General features: G+C 34.3%; 3 protein-coding genes across 3 annotated transcripts; all 3 read right to left on the bottom strand.

Moving 5' to 3' along the window:
• Positions 1 to 1,887: 1,887 nt before the first annotated feature.
• On the bottom strand, positions 1,888 to 9,773 carry HELRODRAFT_175167 (hypothetical protein; the record flags this gene model as incomplete). The annotated part of the gene is made up of 16 exons (XM_009022602.1): positions 1,888 to 2,304; positions 2,553 to 3,602; positions 3,947 to 4,224; positions 4,803 to 4,956; positions 5,128 to 5,210; positions 5,407 to 5,500; positions 5,678 to 5,793; positions 5,984 to 6,051; positions 6,570 to 6,676; positions 7,345 to 7,461; positions 7,631 to 7,828; positions 8,361 to 8,546; positions 8,687 to 8,794; positions 8,859 to 8,902; positions 9,091 to 9,291; positions 9,704 to 9,773. The coding sequence occupies 16 exons, from the start codon at positions 9,771 to 9,773 to the stop codon at positions 1,888 to 1,890; spliced, it is 3,291 nt and encodes a 1,096-aa protein (XP_009020850.1).
• An 853-nt stretch (positions 9,774 to 10,626) lies between these two features.
• HELRODRAFT_175166 (hypothetical protein) lies at positions 10,627 to 11,016 on the bottom strand (the record flags this gene model as incomplete). The annotated part of the gene is made up of 1 exon (XM_009022601.1): positions 10,627 to 11,016. The coding sequence occupies one exon, from the start codon at positions 11,014 to 11,016 to the stop codon at positions 10,627 to 10,629; it is 390 nt and encodes a 129-aa protein (XP_009020849.1).
• Positions 11,017 to 11,529: 513 nt separating this feature from the next.
• Positions 11,530 to 14,808, bottom strand: HELRODRAFT_175165 (hypothetical protein; the record flags this gene model as incomplete). Its single annotated transcript, XM_009022600.1, has 6 exons — positions 11,530 to 11,595; positions 12,027 to 12,344; positions 13,054 to 13,136; positions 13,452 to 13,686; positions 13,862 to 14,012; positions 14,750 to 14,808. 6 exons carry the CDS (start codon positions 14,806 to 14,808, stop codon positions 11,530 to 11,532), a joined length of 912 nt encoding a protein of 303 aa, XP_009020848.1.
• Positions 14,809 to 15,815: the final 1,007 nt, after the last annotated feature.

Below are 15,815 nucleotides of genomic sequence, written 5' to 3'. Positions count from 1 at the left end.
AAACTTATCAAACCGCAGACGCAATAGAAATACGGTTTTGTGGTTGATATGATATGTAGAGCATATCAGCATGTATTAATAATAGTTACAAAAACAGAAGCGTTGTATTCATTAAACACAGTGCAATAATATCAAACAGTTTGACAACATTAACAAAACCATTACAGTTGTTTTAAATTAACAAATATCAATTATTAAAAATAACTTGAAACCAGAGACATAACATATATTTCATTTAGAATCTAAACTACTTAAATAAAAATTTTCCATTGGACCAAGCGTATTAAAAAACAGAGCCGCATTCCATATTAATTTACAATAGCACTATGATTTGGTTCCAGTTAATTAATTGAAGATAAAAAAAACATTTTAATGAATTAATTAATTAATAACTTAACATATCGACGTAAACACACACAGACATACACACTCACGCAAGCACAAACGCACACAAACGCAAACACTCACGCATACACTAAATAGGTCCAGTTTGAGTGGGTGAATAATATTAAATATTACAAGTCAAACATTTACAGTACTTTATGGAAAAAGTAAATAAAAATATTTAAATTCTTGAACGCATGAATTTTTGACGTGACTTTAGAATATTTTGTCTAAACAGACAAATAACCATTGATGATTCTTGTTAATGAAGTATTGCAAGATGTATCAAAATATCCAAAGTTGTATTGCACCAGGTTGATTTGACAACAAAAAATACAAGAAACCAGATAATAAAACATTTGAATGTTTTTGGAATAAATTAAAGTTGAGCTTATAAGATATGTTTAGACATCAAATCATGTAGAAAAGAATTTTATTCAATAATATTCTTCATTTTGAAACAACAATTTTGTTGCAAGATCGCCTGTTCAGCAAAAAGTACATAAATAAGTTCTCAAGTTAAACTAATATAAAAATTCATACCGACGAAATGCAATACTATTTAAAAATTGTAAAATCTGTCCAACAAAATATTTTCTATGAATTCAATCCAACGTTAACGTGCAATTCGTGATATGTTTTGTGACAGGCTGAAAATGTTAGAACGTTTCGTTTAAAAAATACTCGAGAACGTAACTTACTAACACATCATGCAGTTCGTCATTCAATATTTTAATAAAATTATTTCATTCTTGTGTGAAAGGTTTACAACTAAGTACAAAAAGACTTAAAAAATATTTGACTGGAGGTAGCAGCGAGAAATTTTGTTACTGCTTGACTAGTTTGTATGAAGCTCTCGTCTTGAACGAGACACACATGAAAAATGAATATAAAATTTATTTGAAGGTTGGAATTGAAATATTACCTAGATAAAAAAAACATTTGCAAGTTTTAAGAATTCAATACGACAATGAGTGGTTTAATAACTAAAAAATTATAAAATACAAAAATGAAAAAAAATGTTCATTTAAAATCTAAGCAGACGTTTTCAGTGAAAAATATATTTTATACAAAATATTCATTCGAAAGCTCGTCGCAGTGCCAAAATAACGTAGACACACAGTACAAATATTTGTGAAATGTTTGATAACTCGAATTCACGCGCCCGGGCGTTCGTCAGTTTGTTTAATAGATAAATTGAGTGCCTTCGTCATCGTCATCTCATCATTACTGATTCTCATCACTATCTCCACTCGACAACGAGAAACCTTTCGGAAACATTTCCACCGTCTATGGCGTCATCAATAAATTCAACATCATCATTCGTTACGTTTATCATAATATATTTTTGACATTATGTTTAAACGACATTCGATCAAACACTTCCAATTTCAGCATTATTTTCTTCTTCATCATCACCTTCATCAACACTTACGGTCAGCTCATCTCATCAGCATCATCACTGCACATATAAGCGTCATTGCATCGACTGATCGGATGTCATCAAAGATGGATGACGTCGGACGATTGCGACTTTTCGATGTTGTACTTGAGACCGATGACGCCAGGACTCGGTCTCCTGCGCACTCGCAGCGACGAGTGCCTCACCACTTCTTCGTCGTGCGGAAGTTTCAACGAAGATGACGGAGGTCTGTGAAGATGTGGAGGCAGGTGAGATGGCGATGCTGACGTCATGAATGATGGCGATGACGTCAACATCTGCGCCGATAACGACGGTGGAGGTTTTATAGTTGGTGAAAATGGAACGGCAGCCGCTGCTGTAGTTGGAGTGGTGTTGCTGACTGCGTATGGAAATAATGTGGAGTTGTTTGTTGATGTTGCCATCGTTGCCGACGTTTTTTTCAGCTGCTCTCTCTCAAACTCCGCCAAATCTTGCTGGTTCAAGTTGATTGAAGAATTCTGTGAGGAAAGATCAAAAATTTCATTTGATGACAATCAAGAAATTGAAAAACAATGGAAAAATCAAATTCGATAACCAGGTTTATGCTATATTTGGCAACAATTTTTAATTCGAATAACACCAACAAATTTTGAAGAATGTTTCATCACTAAGTTAATATTTTGTTATATTGTTACAGAATTATTTAGAAAACTGTCATAAGTTATACTGCTGCAAAAGCAAGAAAATAAATGAGAAATAGACCAACAGGCGCGTTGTAGATGGAGAAGTTGGTGGATGAGGAAATGTTTGGTAAGTTGAACATGGACGAGGGATGAAGAATTGGTGACGCCCCGTATGTCATGTGATCAAAAGATTGTGAATATTCAAGATTCTTTGGCACAGAAGGATATCTGGATTGCTGCAACCGTTGCTGCAACACGTATTGCTGCTGCTGTTGGTAGAGTTGTTGTTGATAAAGTAGGTTGAATTGTTGTTGCTGATGTTGTTGGTGGTGGTAGTTTAGCTGAGCTAAATGTTGATAACTATGGGCCGTAAGTTGTTGGTTCAAACCCAGTGACAGCATGCCGGGGGATAATGAAGGGGGCATCGGAACATCCTCATGATGTATCTGCGGTTTGTGGTAAATAATTCTGTGTTGGTGCTGATGAAGCATGCTTTCTTCCTGTTGTGGCTGTTCATGTGGTTGTTCGTGTTCAAAACAAAGTTGTTGTTGCTGCTGCTGGTCAAGTTGATTGGACGGAGAAGTTGATATTGGATCGGATGTCCTCCTTACCACACTTTCAGAGGTTGGAGAAGTCACTGTTGCCGCGTCTGACGATACACTTCTCCATTTACTAACACCCCCACATTTTCCTGGCACTGTCATCTGGTTTCGGCTATCCTTAGTGTCTACGACTTGATAAACAGTCTGTTCAGGAGTTATAACAATTTTCATGTCTCGCTTGTAGTGTGGTTTTGAATCAGCTGGCTTTGTAGCATAGGATGTAGCTAGCGAGATTGTTTCAGTGCATGTCGGTTTCGCGACTGAAGACATTGTACCTAACCTACTGCCCTCCCTGCTCCTGATTCCAGGTGCCTTAAAAAGTTGTTCCACGGATGGAGCGATAGACATAGACATTTGACTGCGACCAATCATGCTGCTGAAGAACAACTTGGAGGCTGTTGTTGATGGTTGCTGGACAAATGGGGATGAGGGCGGTTTGTCGGCGAAAGCGGTCGCTGAGGACAAGTTTGGATTGTCCAACGTTTCTCTGTAGTTGACTTGCGCTTCGTGAATGTGCTGCAGCCACGATGTCTGGCGCGTTGAAATTTTTGTAGTTTAATTTTATTCAACAATAATTTTTCAAATTTAAAACACTAAAGTTTGATAACTGAAACAAACAATAATAAAAAAGACTGATAATAAAATACGAATACAATTGTTTAGTTTTTCATTCTGATAAACAATAACCTTACGACTAACTTTGAAAATGTACAAATAATAAATTTTAGCGCTGTTTGAAATCAATGATCGATCAATTTTTTAGAAGTCATAAATTTCTAATTTGAAAAACTTGAAATTAATATGAATAAAAAATAACGTCCAACAAAGATTAACCCTACACAATGACGCATACTCCCTAACACAAAATGAGCAACCTTGCTGACGTTGGAATGTGCCTGAATGGTGAAGACTCCGATGATCTGCTGGAAGCGATTGACCTGAACGAGGACAAAAGCGTTCCTCAAGACGTTCGACACAGACACACATCCGAAAAAGAAACTCGATTTTTGAGTTGAAGAACCTGGATTGCATTCATCGAGATGTGGAATGCACCAATCTCGTCCGTGAGAAGTTGTTGCGTCACTCCCGGCATCTGAGGCTTCTCCGCCGTTTGTTGGCTGCTCGAACGTCGCTTCAACAGGCGGTTGAACTCCTGCCCGTCCCGATCCAAATATGGGTTTTTAAATTTTTCAAGGAATTTGATCATAATGTTGCAAGAAACAACATACAAGTCCACTTTTAAATACATTCCTCGGATGGCAAATCCCAACACATATAAAAACGTTGTTTCGTCATGAGAGTATAAATTTTACTTGCGTATTAATTTAGATGTATAATATACAATGGAATTTTTATAAATACTAGAGAATAAAAATGGTACGAGCAAACAATTAACTTGGAATGCAAACAAACGATCAATCAAAGTGGGAGAAACGCAAACAATCCATCATAGCAGACGTGTCAATCCAAAGACCAACGCTCATATGAACCCGTACAACAAATCAACGTATAAAAACAACATAAAAATCATAATACAAATCTGCAAGCAAGTCAACATACAAATCAACACACCACATAGCATGTTGAATAACACAAATCAACACACCCCATAGCATGCTTAGACATACAAATCAACACACCACGTACCATGTTGAATCATAGAAATCAACACATGAAGCAGAAAACAAACATTCACACTATAAAACAAACAAAATAAAAAAAGCGACCTACCTGGACTATCTGGTGGTCTGACGTCATGAACGGTGAACCTATCAAGGGCCAGGGGTTGCCTGTAGACCACAAAGACGGATCCTTCGTTTGGCAATTTGGTGGATGAAGTGGAGGAGGTGTCAATCGAACAAGCGGCGCAGTTTCGAGGCAGAACCTACGGACATCAAAGTATTTCTAAATATATTATTTTGAAGAAATGCTGGATTTGCATTAGGCATTTATTTTTTAAACATTCAATGGATAAAAAAAATAAATAATGGCGAAAAGAAATGGCAATAATGTGTACAACATGGAAGACAACTTGAGATTTAACATTCTCACTCACCCTTCTGTTTGACTTTTTTATTTTGGTCAGCAGCAAGATATCGTCGAAGAGGAACATGTACATTGTGATGGCTTTTGATATTTCTTTGCCAGTAGAAAAAAATTAAACTTATTTTAATTGTTATACATTTTATTCAAGTTCAAATCATTTCAGAAATTATTCAAGTGATAAAATATTTAGGTTTGCAGAAAAAATGGGATAAGTTAGATAGCGTTTAAAAAGTTATTTATACTTTTTAACTTGACAGCAACATAAATGAAAATATTGAGACCGTACTACCTAGCAAGTTGACGAAACCCTCGTATATCAATTTCCGACTGGTACATGTCAGCAGTTTCTCACACGGCTGTCGGCTCAGTGTGCAGCGAAGGAACTGTTGAACAAAAGTGGAGTCGGTGCAAATATGAAACACTCAGTAATATAGTAAACATTCATTTTTACTTTCACCCATTTTTTAACTGAAAAGATAAATATTGAAAATGCAAGTATGTGGATATAAAGAAAACCCCAAAATTTGTGAAACATTCGGAAAAAGATAAATGCTGCCAACATCGGGAATGTAAGCCCTTGGTTCCAGTTCGGTGATTGGTTGCCAGACGATTTGGTGTTGGATCTCTTGTATCCGCTCGTAGTTCGTTAGACAAACCATCTTCGTTTCCAAGTTGACTTGAAGGAAGAAATGTGTTTGATGTCAAAATTAAACATTCCTTAAACAATTTGCAATATTACTTTATAACAACGGTGATTATAATCTATTGATATAATTGATCATGGCTTTAAAAATTAATGTTTTAAATGTTGTTAGTAACATTAATGTAGTCAATTTTAATGTTCAAAATAGATTACTGCTACCGACCCAAAGACGACTCGAGTTTAGATAATGTCTCAGATAGCCATTGTTGATCGTTGCTGCTTGCTGTGTATCTGAACATAATTTTCAAATATTTAATTAATTATTTAATGGAAAAAACTTTAATTGTAACAAAATTTATAAAAAGTATAATTATAACTATCAAAAAGTCTTTGTCCGAAAATAATTGACACAATGGGTCGGCGAGTTAGCTCAGTCGGTAAAAGTGTCATGTCTCGTGCAGTTACGTGATGGTTTGGTTGGAATACTCTTTGTCCAAAACTCAAAGACTATCATTCCCCATGCGTGTATGATGCGGTACTTGCGCGTGCATGTACATGCATGTGCATGTACGTCGTTTGGTGTGGATAGTACAGTCTTTGTGGCACGGAGGTTTAAATACAGGGATGATATGTAAGCGGTTATGCGTATGTCAGAGCTGCATAATAAAGAAAAAAAAATTAATAAAATAAATGCTTCTAATTTAGAAATTAAAAATTAAAACTCTATTTTTCTTTAAACAGACAGGCTAGATGAATGAATAATGAATTTTAATATGATTAGCACTGCATAGCAAGTGACCAGCAACAACCTGCGGATGTTATGCAAGAGTAATGGCACCTTGGTGCAGTGCTGCAGTGGCGAGATGAGCAGGTCAGTCAGCTGGAGTCGTCGGCACCTCTCATCCTGGTTGCACCACTGCAAGTGAAAATAAATAACACCAAACGATTAATTCATATTTTTCTGCAGAATGTCAACAAATCGTGACCATCAATCCCATTGGCGTTTTGCATTTATAAAACTGTCTGTCAAATTTGTGTAAGGTCTATGTATAACTAATGTGCGAATGATGTACAACAGATTTACAGCTGATGTGTACAGCTGATGTGTACAACTGATGTGTACAACTGATGTGCATAACTGATGTGTACAGTACAACTTATGTGTACTACTGCACAACTGATATAGGAATGACGGACGATTTATGTACAGTCACCAACGCACTGAATACAATGAAGCTCTATAAAGAGAGACTTATTAGCCTCTCACCTTTTATTCTTGAAATAGGAATAATTACCTTTATGTGTGTATATATATATATATATATATATTGTTTGAATGGGTATATATATATGTATATAATAAAATTTGTTTTGCATTTTTTATATTTAATTAAATATATATGGGTTTAATGATTTTCTAAACACAAATCCAGGTATGCAAATAACTTTCCATCAAATTAAATACATATATACAGCATATATATGTATAAATAATATAAATATATATGAGAGAGAGAGAGAAAGCATGTGTGTGTGAGAGAGAAAGAGTAAGAGAGTGAAAGAGAGAGAGAGGAAAAAAAATACCTTTTCAAATTCGTTGAAATCTTCGTTTTTCCTGAGTTGCTCGAGATAGTTGGTGCTTTTAGAGTAGTTTAAGCAGTAGTCGTGGTAGACCTCTCCATCTCTCGTCAACTGACAGAACTGAATTTTTAAATCGTGACAATGAACAACAATTTCATGATCAACATTTTTCAATCAGATATAAAAATTAATCAAAAAATAAAAAGTGACAAAAATAAAAATTCAAAAAAATGAAAATTCAAAAATTAAATACAAAAACACGCACGCCTAGAGCATATTAGACTCTAACCCTTTTAAGAGCTCTCATCAAAATTTCAGTCTTGCCAAATTCTAGCGGGTCAAAATCTTTGAGGAGCAGCGAAATGAAGTCTTTACTGAAAGTGTAACTGACGTAGCAAAGTTCATCTAGGTTGCCGAACAGCTGGTGTGGCTCTGTGAACATGAGGTGGCCTTCCACTTGAACCTTCTTCATTGGCTCCATAAAACACTGGGCCATCATAGTTTTATTGAAATTTGAACAATTTATTTTTAAAAATTGTTAACATTTTGAGATAAAAAGCAGTTATATTTTAAAATTTGATAAATTAATTAAGTTATTCTGCTCGTTCTGTCCAGCTGTAGTAGTAGTATTGAATCAAATGTTAACTTTCAAATACGCACCCAGGTATTTAGAATAAAAACGCAGTGACCTACGTCAGCACACATCAATTTCAGCGACATTTCGTTGCTAATTTTTTCATCATACAAAACATATTGATTAAATTAAAAATACTGGATGAAAGTTTGGAAATGTAAAATAAAATATATGAAATGTATCTTATAAGAGCGAATTATGCAAATAATTATAACACGCATATTATTAATTATAACACACACAAATATAACACGCACAATTTTATAGAACTATATGTGTTATTATAAACATAATGCTTGAAATTAAAATAAATAAAATTTTATTCCACAACCCAATATAAAAACGTTTGCCCAATATGATAAACAAATGAAAATCTGAAGCACACATGTTTGAGGACCATGAGGTGATCTATGAGGAAGACACATTCACTTCGGAAAAGTTCCCAGACAGCCTCCCGCCTCTTCCTCTCCATCTCATTTACAACAAGTTTCTTAGGCTTGTTGTTGTTGTTGTTCGTTGCACCGGTCGATGTTGATGGTTGCATCTCCATCAGGTCGGTCCAATGCATGTTCTGTGTAATGGGCGGCACGGCAGATAGGTTTTTAAGGATCGTTAAGTTTTTCAGCTTTTAGCTAAATTTTAAGATTTTATTAACTTATTTACATGAAAATATGCGGTGTTATGGATGGTACGAAGAAAACAAGCAAGTACTTTGTAAGTGTTTAGATGGTAATCTTTAAATTCTGATGGTTTTAAACTGTTGAGCACCTCGTTCAAATCCTTGTAGTCATCTTTTGATCGGTGGCACTTTTTGTCAATCTACGCAGGTAATTTGATACTTTTATCCATTATATAATTTTATCGCTGAAAAATTTTGACTAACCAATTTAAGAAAAGAAAATGCATTTTTGGACTTTTTTTCTAAAACTGCCGGTAAAATGGTAAAAATAGAAAATTTACTCCAAGTAAATATAAATATATAACGATTGTTTGTGATAATTTAATTACAAATATTGCAAGAGTTATTATTACAATATCTCAAGATATGATAAAAACAAAATTGATCAAACGTTTAAGTTTATAAAAATTTTATTCAAAGTTCTCTCATGGAAAACCTTGATCTCCGGCAGAGAGAAGGCTCGCGGTGGAACCCTGGAAAGTTTTGGACGTGGCAAAATCGGCGATGGTGTTTCTTTTGAGCAGTGGTCTAACAGCAAACTCTTTTTTCCTCCTACCTTCTTTCTCCTTCATGGTCATCAACATCTGCAGCTCATCCACAGAGCTCCGTCGTCTCAACTGCGTTCCCATACTGACAGCTAGCGAATTTCTTGTTGCAAGGAACGTTGGATTATTGATGTGAGGATGGCAAGTTTGAATATTTTAAAAGTAAAACAAATTAAAGTTGATTTGAGGACATTTTAATTTGGGAAAATATAAATCTTTCGCTAAACATGTTGCTAAAAATTAAAAAAAAACATTGAATTTCAAGTCATTTCACAATATCCAAAAACTTAACTTTCAAGAAGTTACTAAGAATATTTTTAAAAAAGCATTACTTAATGCAATTGAGTTTATTTAAATTGCACTTGGAAAAAAATCGCTTTTGAAATCTCCCGACTTTCCAGCGTGGACGCACTGATATTTGCAGAAGGAAATGACAAAAATAACCTAACATGTTTTTTCATGCAGTGCGCAGACGGAGAAATTGCATTAGAATTAATTGCTCACCTTGTGAGGAGAGCAACTCGATCAGCAGTGCAATATCGCAAGTATAAAAATAGCTATGAGCAGCGCGCATATTTCATGTCGAGTAGTTCACTTCATCTTCAAGTTCAGCAGCAATTTTGCATTTAGCGTTTTGCATCTATAACGAATGCTTGTAAGAAAATTTATAAATTTGCCTATCACCGTATTGGTCATTCCTTTAGTTTTATATTTAATTTTTACACACTCATAAGCTTACGTGTTACAAGACGCGCAAAGAATGTCATTCAGTCAGAACGAATATTATTTACCATGATTAACTCTAACTGCTCACCTTGAAATTGAAATAAATTGCATTTAAAGCAAAGAGCTTTACTTTTAACTGCTCAATTTGTGATAGTTTTTTTTAATCTGATCTAAGTTGCTGGTTTGTTATCCGATCTGTTTAAAAAGTAAGTCAAAAATTATTACTCTTATGTTTTTTATAAACGTGTTACGAAATTGAGCCAAACGACTAAATATATTTCTTATAATACTTTTCATAGCAAGAAGAAAATGTAAGTGCCGATTAAACTATTTTTTGCAAAGTAATTGTCAAGTCGTTGAAAGCAATCATATTCAAACCTCTCAGCAAAGTGTCGCGTGTAATTGCATTTGTTAAAATTCATTTGTACATGACTTGAAAAAGATTCAAATTACTATAAGGTGCTATGTTCGCCATCCATACTCAAAACTATTTTGAGTTATATTTTGCTAGATTGAATAATTTTTGAAAAATTGTAAACCAAAACGAAAGACTCGAACACGAGAAAGATGTTTTATTAGGTGGGCGTACTAATTTAAATTGAACATTTAACAAGCGAATTCTTCGTAGTTCATAGTTTTCACCAACTAATTAAAAAGCAATTGTCACCGAGATGATGAAGGTGGTGGAGCTGCAAGAGGATTCAATCGATATATTTCTTCTTGATGTAGGCAGCAGTGACACCGACAGCCACGAGCGCGGCAGCACAAAAGACGAATGACGCACACGAGCAGCCGCAACATTCTTTGCTACTCGTCGAACTTTTTTTCGTCGCGCGACAGGAGGTGTCACTGTAGGAACGTTTGGCATTCTTGCCACATGATCCCTTGCTACACTCCTTCGATAGCATCTCCTTCTTCCACTTCTGGAAGGATTCTCCCCCTCTGCACGAACACTTCGGCTCTCCTTTCTGATCTCCCTTACCTTTGTTACAAGAAGTAAAGTCGCAAGCACCTCCTTTCTTACTGGACTTTCTTCCTCGAAAATCAGAGCAATCGTCTGTATCGCTCTCACAAGTCGTCCCACAATTCATCTCTCTGAGCCTCTGCCGATCGTTGATAGTCAACAGTTAAACGTTAAATTCTTTACATTCGCTTAAAAAATTTAGTTTTTGAAATTGTAATTCTTTCTGCTTGATCTATCCAGTTGTTCAATGTTCGATATTAAGTAATTGTGTCTATGGCGATTGAAACTTATGTTAGTTGATTTACGATACTTTAACGTGAGTCAACAACGATCGGATTAAAAACTGCGAATTTGGAATGTTGTTATGGGGCGATCAGAGATTCAAACAATATTGCGTCATGTTAACGATTGCATAAACAACTTTTTTTCCATCTCTATGTGTAAACAACCTTTATCATATCGATGCATGATTTTTTTCGTATTTATGCTTAAGCAACTTTTTATTCATATCAATGCAATTTTTAAACTTAAGTCAAGCAATGACGAATAAAATATTATATGAAACCAGTTAATTTGATTTTTAGAGCATTGAACCAAATAATAAAAAAAAACTAAAATCAAATGCAGAGGAAAGTTGAACTTACATGTTGTCGCTTTCGTCACACGAGGTCGAAGGTGAAAGGTCAAGTCCCTCCATGCCTAAACTCTGCAAGTAATAAAGGTAAATATACAAATTATTTTACGGTATAATATGTGCAATAATAAAGTTTGTGTTAATGATGATGAAAAAATTATTATTATCGAATTGTTTTTGTTAATAGTGCCTATACTAGCTTATTGCGCGCATAATTCGAAAATTGAATGCTCTTTTAGCCTAAAACTTACCTGTATCTAAAATATTGAAAGTTAGTTTATTTCAATTCTTACATAACCCGTGACTGATAGATAACTTTCACGACGCCATTGAATGTGATGAAATAAAAAAAAATAGCCAATGAGCAATGAGCATATGGTTCGATCGTTGCAGGTATTATTTATTCACTGGGCTTTATTTCTGATTGATTGATTGCTGGACGCTGGCGCAAAGTTATTGGCGCGAAAATAACCGATGCTGATGACAAAATGATTAATTGGGACCTTTGTATCGAAGATCGCCTGCCTTCTTCCTCGTCGAGGCAGAGAGTTCGTGGGGTCATTGTTATCGTCGCTGCCAACTTCCAACTCGTTCGCTGCTCTACGACTCGTGTCATCACGATTTATATTTCTCACACTGTCACCATCAGCACCACCAAAGTCAACAATAGTAGTAGCAGCAACAGCAGCGGTTGCAGAAGTGGAAGCCGAATGGATGTGGTCGTCGTCGTCACTCGAAACATTGTCGTCGTATTCTTCGCTGTTGACCCGGCCACCGAGGTCGGGTGAACCTGTGCGTCTGTTTTTCTTGCGCTTAGAAGCCTGAATAGATAGATGAAAAATTTTATGGCTTTATTATGCTGCCATATAATGCAACCGAACATGGCGAGAAGAAAATTTCATACACACATACCTACACAAGTCTGCGTCGATACATCATACAGAGGAAACTCGAATATATAATTATATAATAAACTGAACATTTTGAATAAATCAAATGCGAGAAAGCTTCAAAACAAATTGATTCAGTAACTCTTTTATATATGCACCACTCATTTCATTGTTAAACATTTTTGCGCAGGCTTTCAACTCACACCAATCTTCACAGAAATCAAACAAAAATGCTATGATGATCTGATTCTAAATAATAAATTTGTATTTTACAGAAACTTTTATAAAATTTTTTACATTGAAATTTGAGCATTTAAATAATTCATTAATTTTTTGAACTGAATTCAAGTCAATAAAAAGTTATTTGAAACCGAAAAATGAGAGAAAATTTGCTTTGCGACGTTTCTCGTTGAAAACATGCGACAGAAGACAGATTGATTAAATGGTTGATGATATCCTAATGATGATTATTTCACGAATTAATTAATTGATAATAAGAAATGATAATAATTTGCTCAAATATCAACTAAAAAACAAGATCGTATTAATGAAAATGATGGAGGAGACGACAATGATGGTGCAAATAAAGAAAATGACAAGGAAGAAGATGATGATGAAGACGATGATGAGGTAAAGAAACCTGCTTCGATGATCTGCTGAGTAGCTTCTGGTGGTCTGTGTGCCTTGGTGGCGAGTCCTCGCTGAACATCCTGTGGCCGAATGCTGCCAAATAGACATGTGTTGGTTGTTAAGTTCATTATAATATCATGTTAAATCATTTCGCAGTATACTTCAGAATTTAAAGCAATAATTAAACTAAATGTTCATATGATATATAATACCATATTTTTCTTCGTCGCCGAAAATTTGTTTACTTAGGTTTTTGCGTTAAATTTAAAGTAATCACAACATTTTTATCAGGTTTTAAATAACAAAACGGTTTATAAGTGCGATTTTAAAGAAATATTTCTCTACGTTTTACTATTTTATAATCAAATATATAAAATTTAATGTGAATATTTTAAAAGAACAACCAACCATTTTGATCATAATTCAAAGAAGACACCACCAAAGATGGTACGCATTGTTTGAGCCACACGAGAGGAGAAACTCGAGCTGCTGACGACGTTGAAGCTACTGCTGACGATGTTGAAGCTGCTGCTGCTGCTGACGATGTTGAAGTTGCTGCTGTGGATGTTGTGACTTGAATTTGCTGCTGACTACTGTCGACCACCCTGCCAACATCTGCCACGTTAAAAACACCTGTGGCCATCTGCACGGGTTAGAAATCTTCAACTCTTTACAAAACATCTTTACACTGCTACTAACATTAGTAAATAACACTGAATTTTTGAATTAAATTTCAGTAAAATTTGTATTCCGATTCGATTTTTCATTTTTTGTATCATTTTGAGCAAAAACAAGATTTTAAAAAAATTTTAAACGACCTTGACTAGTTCATCGTCACTTTGCAAAGACTGACTGCTGCCGCTGCTACTTGAAGCCAGCAAGCATGCTCTCGCCTTCGTTTCGCTGTTCTGCCGCTTCGGTTTGCCCCTCTCAATCTCCATCAAACGACTCCTTCCATGGGAATCACTTCTGTTCGCCAGAAAAAAAAAATTAAAATTTACTTCATTCAAATGTGAAAAATATTTTAAAATGAAAAAATTACGACTACATTGATGATGCAACATTGGATGGCATGTTTGATGAGATGTAATATTGAGAATTATTTGGGGAAAAGCATACAAAGAATGAACAAAAGAAGAGATGAAGATAACGATATCGACTAAATTTTAAAGAAAAACAAACTTTAAGACCAGTTGATATTTTTTAGTGCTCATAAAGAACTAAAAAGTAAAGGAGATGCATTTTTTCTTTATGTCCCTTTTGAAAGCCAAACATTATACTCCATTTATGAAGAATTGATGAAAGCCAAATTGCCAGCTTATATGCTTATCTTCAATCATTCAATCATTCATTTATTCATTCTTTATTTTGTTTATTTGTTCGTTTGTTTGTTCGTTCGTTCGTTCATTCATTCATTCGTTTGTTTATTCATTCCTTTGTTCATTCGTTTGTTTGTTCATATAACTATTTGTTTATTGTTTCATTAAAAACAAATCCATTCATTCATTCATTTGTTCGTCCGTTCATTTATTAATCGGTTTATTATCTATCTTTTAATTAGTGATTTTATCTTAAATCATTTTAACAGTAATTTATTTTATATCCGGCATAACATTTTAGAACATTAAATTGCCTTTTTCATACAAACATAATAACATAATATAACGCGATATAACACAATATAACACAATACCACATAACGTAACATGATATCTAAGGAGAGGGATACTGCCAACAAATTAAACAAGCCATACAAGTTAGCCATTTCGCCGGTGAAACACCAAAAACCCCTATTACATAAGCTTCATCATCGAGATATATTTTTCGTTTTTTTTGTGCGTGTGTGTTTTTTTGTTTTTTATTTCTTGGAAAAAAAACTTAATAAAAATTTTCTTCCTCAAACAAAATAGAAAAATTAAATGATTAAAAATAATAATAAAAATAAATGCAAGACAACAATAACAATAATAATAATTCCATTATGAAGCAGCCAACCAGGGTAACATCGTTGAGAATAAGGAAAAAATGATGAAGAAGAAGATGAGGAGGAGGAAGATGATGAAAATGACGATGATGATCGTGAGAATGATGACGATGATTAGGATGATAATGGTAATAATGATAGAGTACTATATCACCTTTAAATAAAAACTACATCGCGAAATTCATTAAGTTCATATCAAGTTATTTGGTTAATTTTACATTGTTATCATCGACTAATTTTACTAAAATAATTACTTATTCAATTAATTACCAATAATTAAAATTATTAGTTCAAAAAAATTTTTTTGCTTAATTCACAAATGAACGATTTTTTGTCGAATAATTTCAAAAACTCCAAACCAGTCTTCTGAACCTTTAATGAGCACACGTATATTAAATCAATTTTATACCACTGCCTTGCATGCTGTAACAGTTTCTGCGTCTGTCAGATCCTTATTTTTTAAAGAATAATAATAGAAAAAATTTTAAATGAAGAATGAAGCCAAAAAAATTTGAACAAAAGGCATTCTTTGAACTGCGATGGTTCTCGCTAAAAGAAATGGTGGTGGCCTTGCCCTGATTTCAACATCCTAAAAGAACAAAAACTAGCAAGTGAGATGAATTTTTCAATCACGCGCCATTCAAGCCTGTTCACACAAAATCAAAACGTTTCGTTTTCGTTAAAAAAATTAATAAAATAAATTCCCATTATTAGCTATTGAAGAATTTTTTCTTGCTTTATTAGACAACAAATAAATTGACAAGCTGACGGAATACGTTGTAATAAAA

This window comes from Helobdella robusta (genome assembly GCF_000326865.2).
Source record: "Helobdella robusta unplaced genomic scaffold HELROscaffold_32, whole genome shotgun sequence".
Taxonomy (NCBI): domain Eukaryota; kingdom Metazoa; phylum Annelida; class Clitellata; order Rhynchobdellida; family Glossiphoniidae; genus Helobdella; species Helobdella robusta.
Note: the sequence above shows the minus strand (reverse complement) of the source record. Positions and strands in the feature narration are given on the sequence as shown.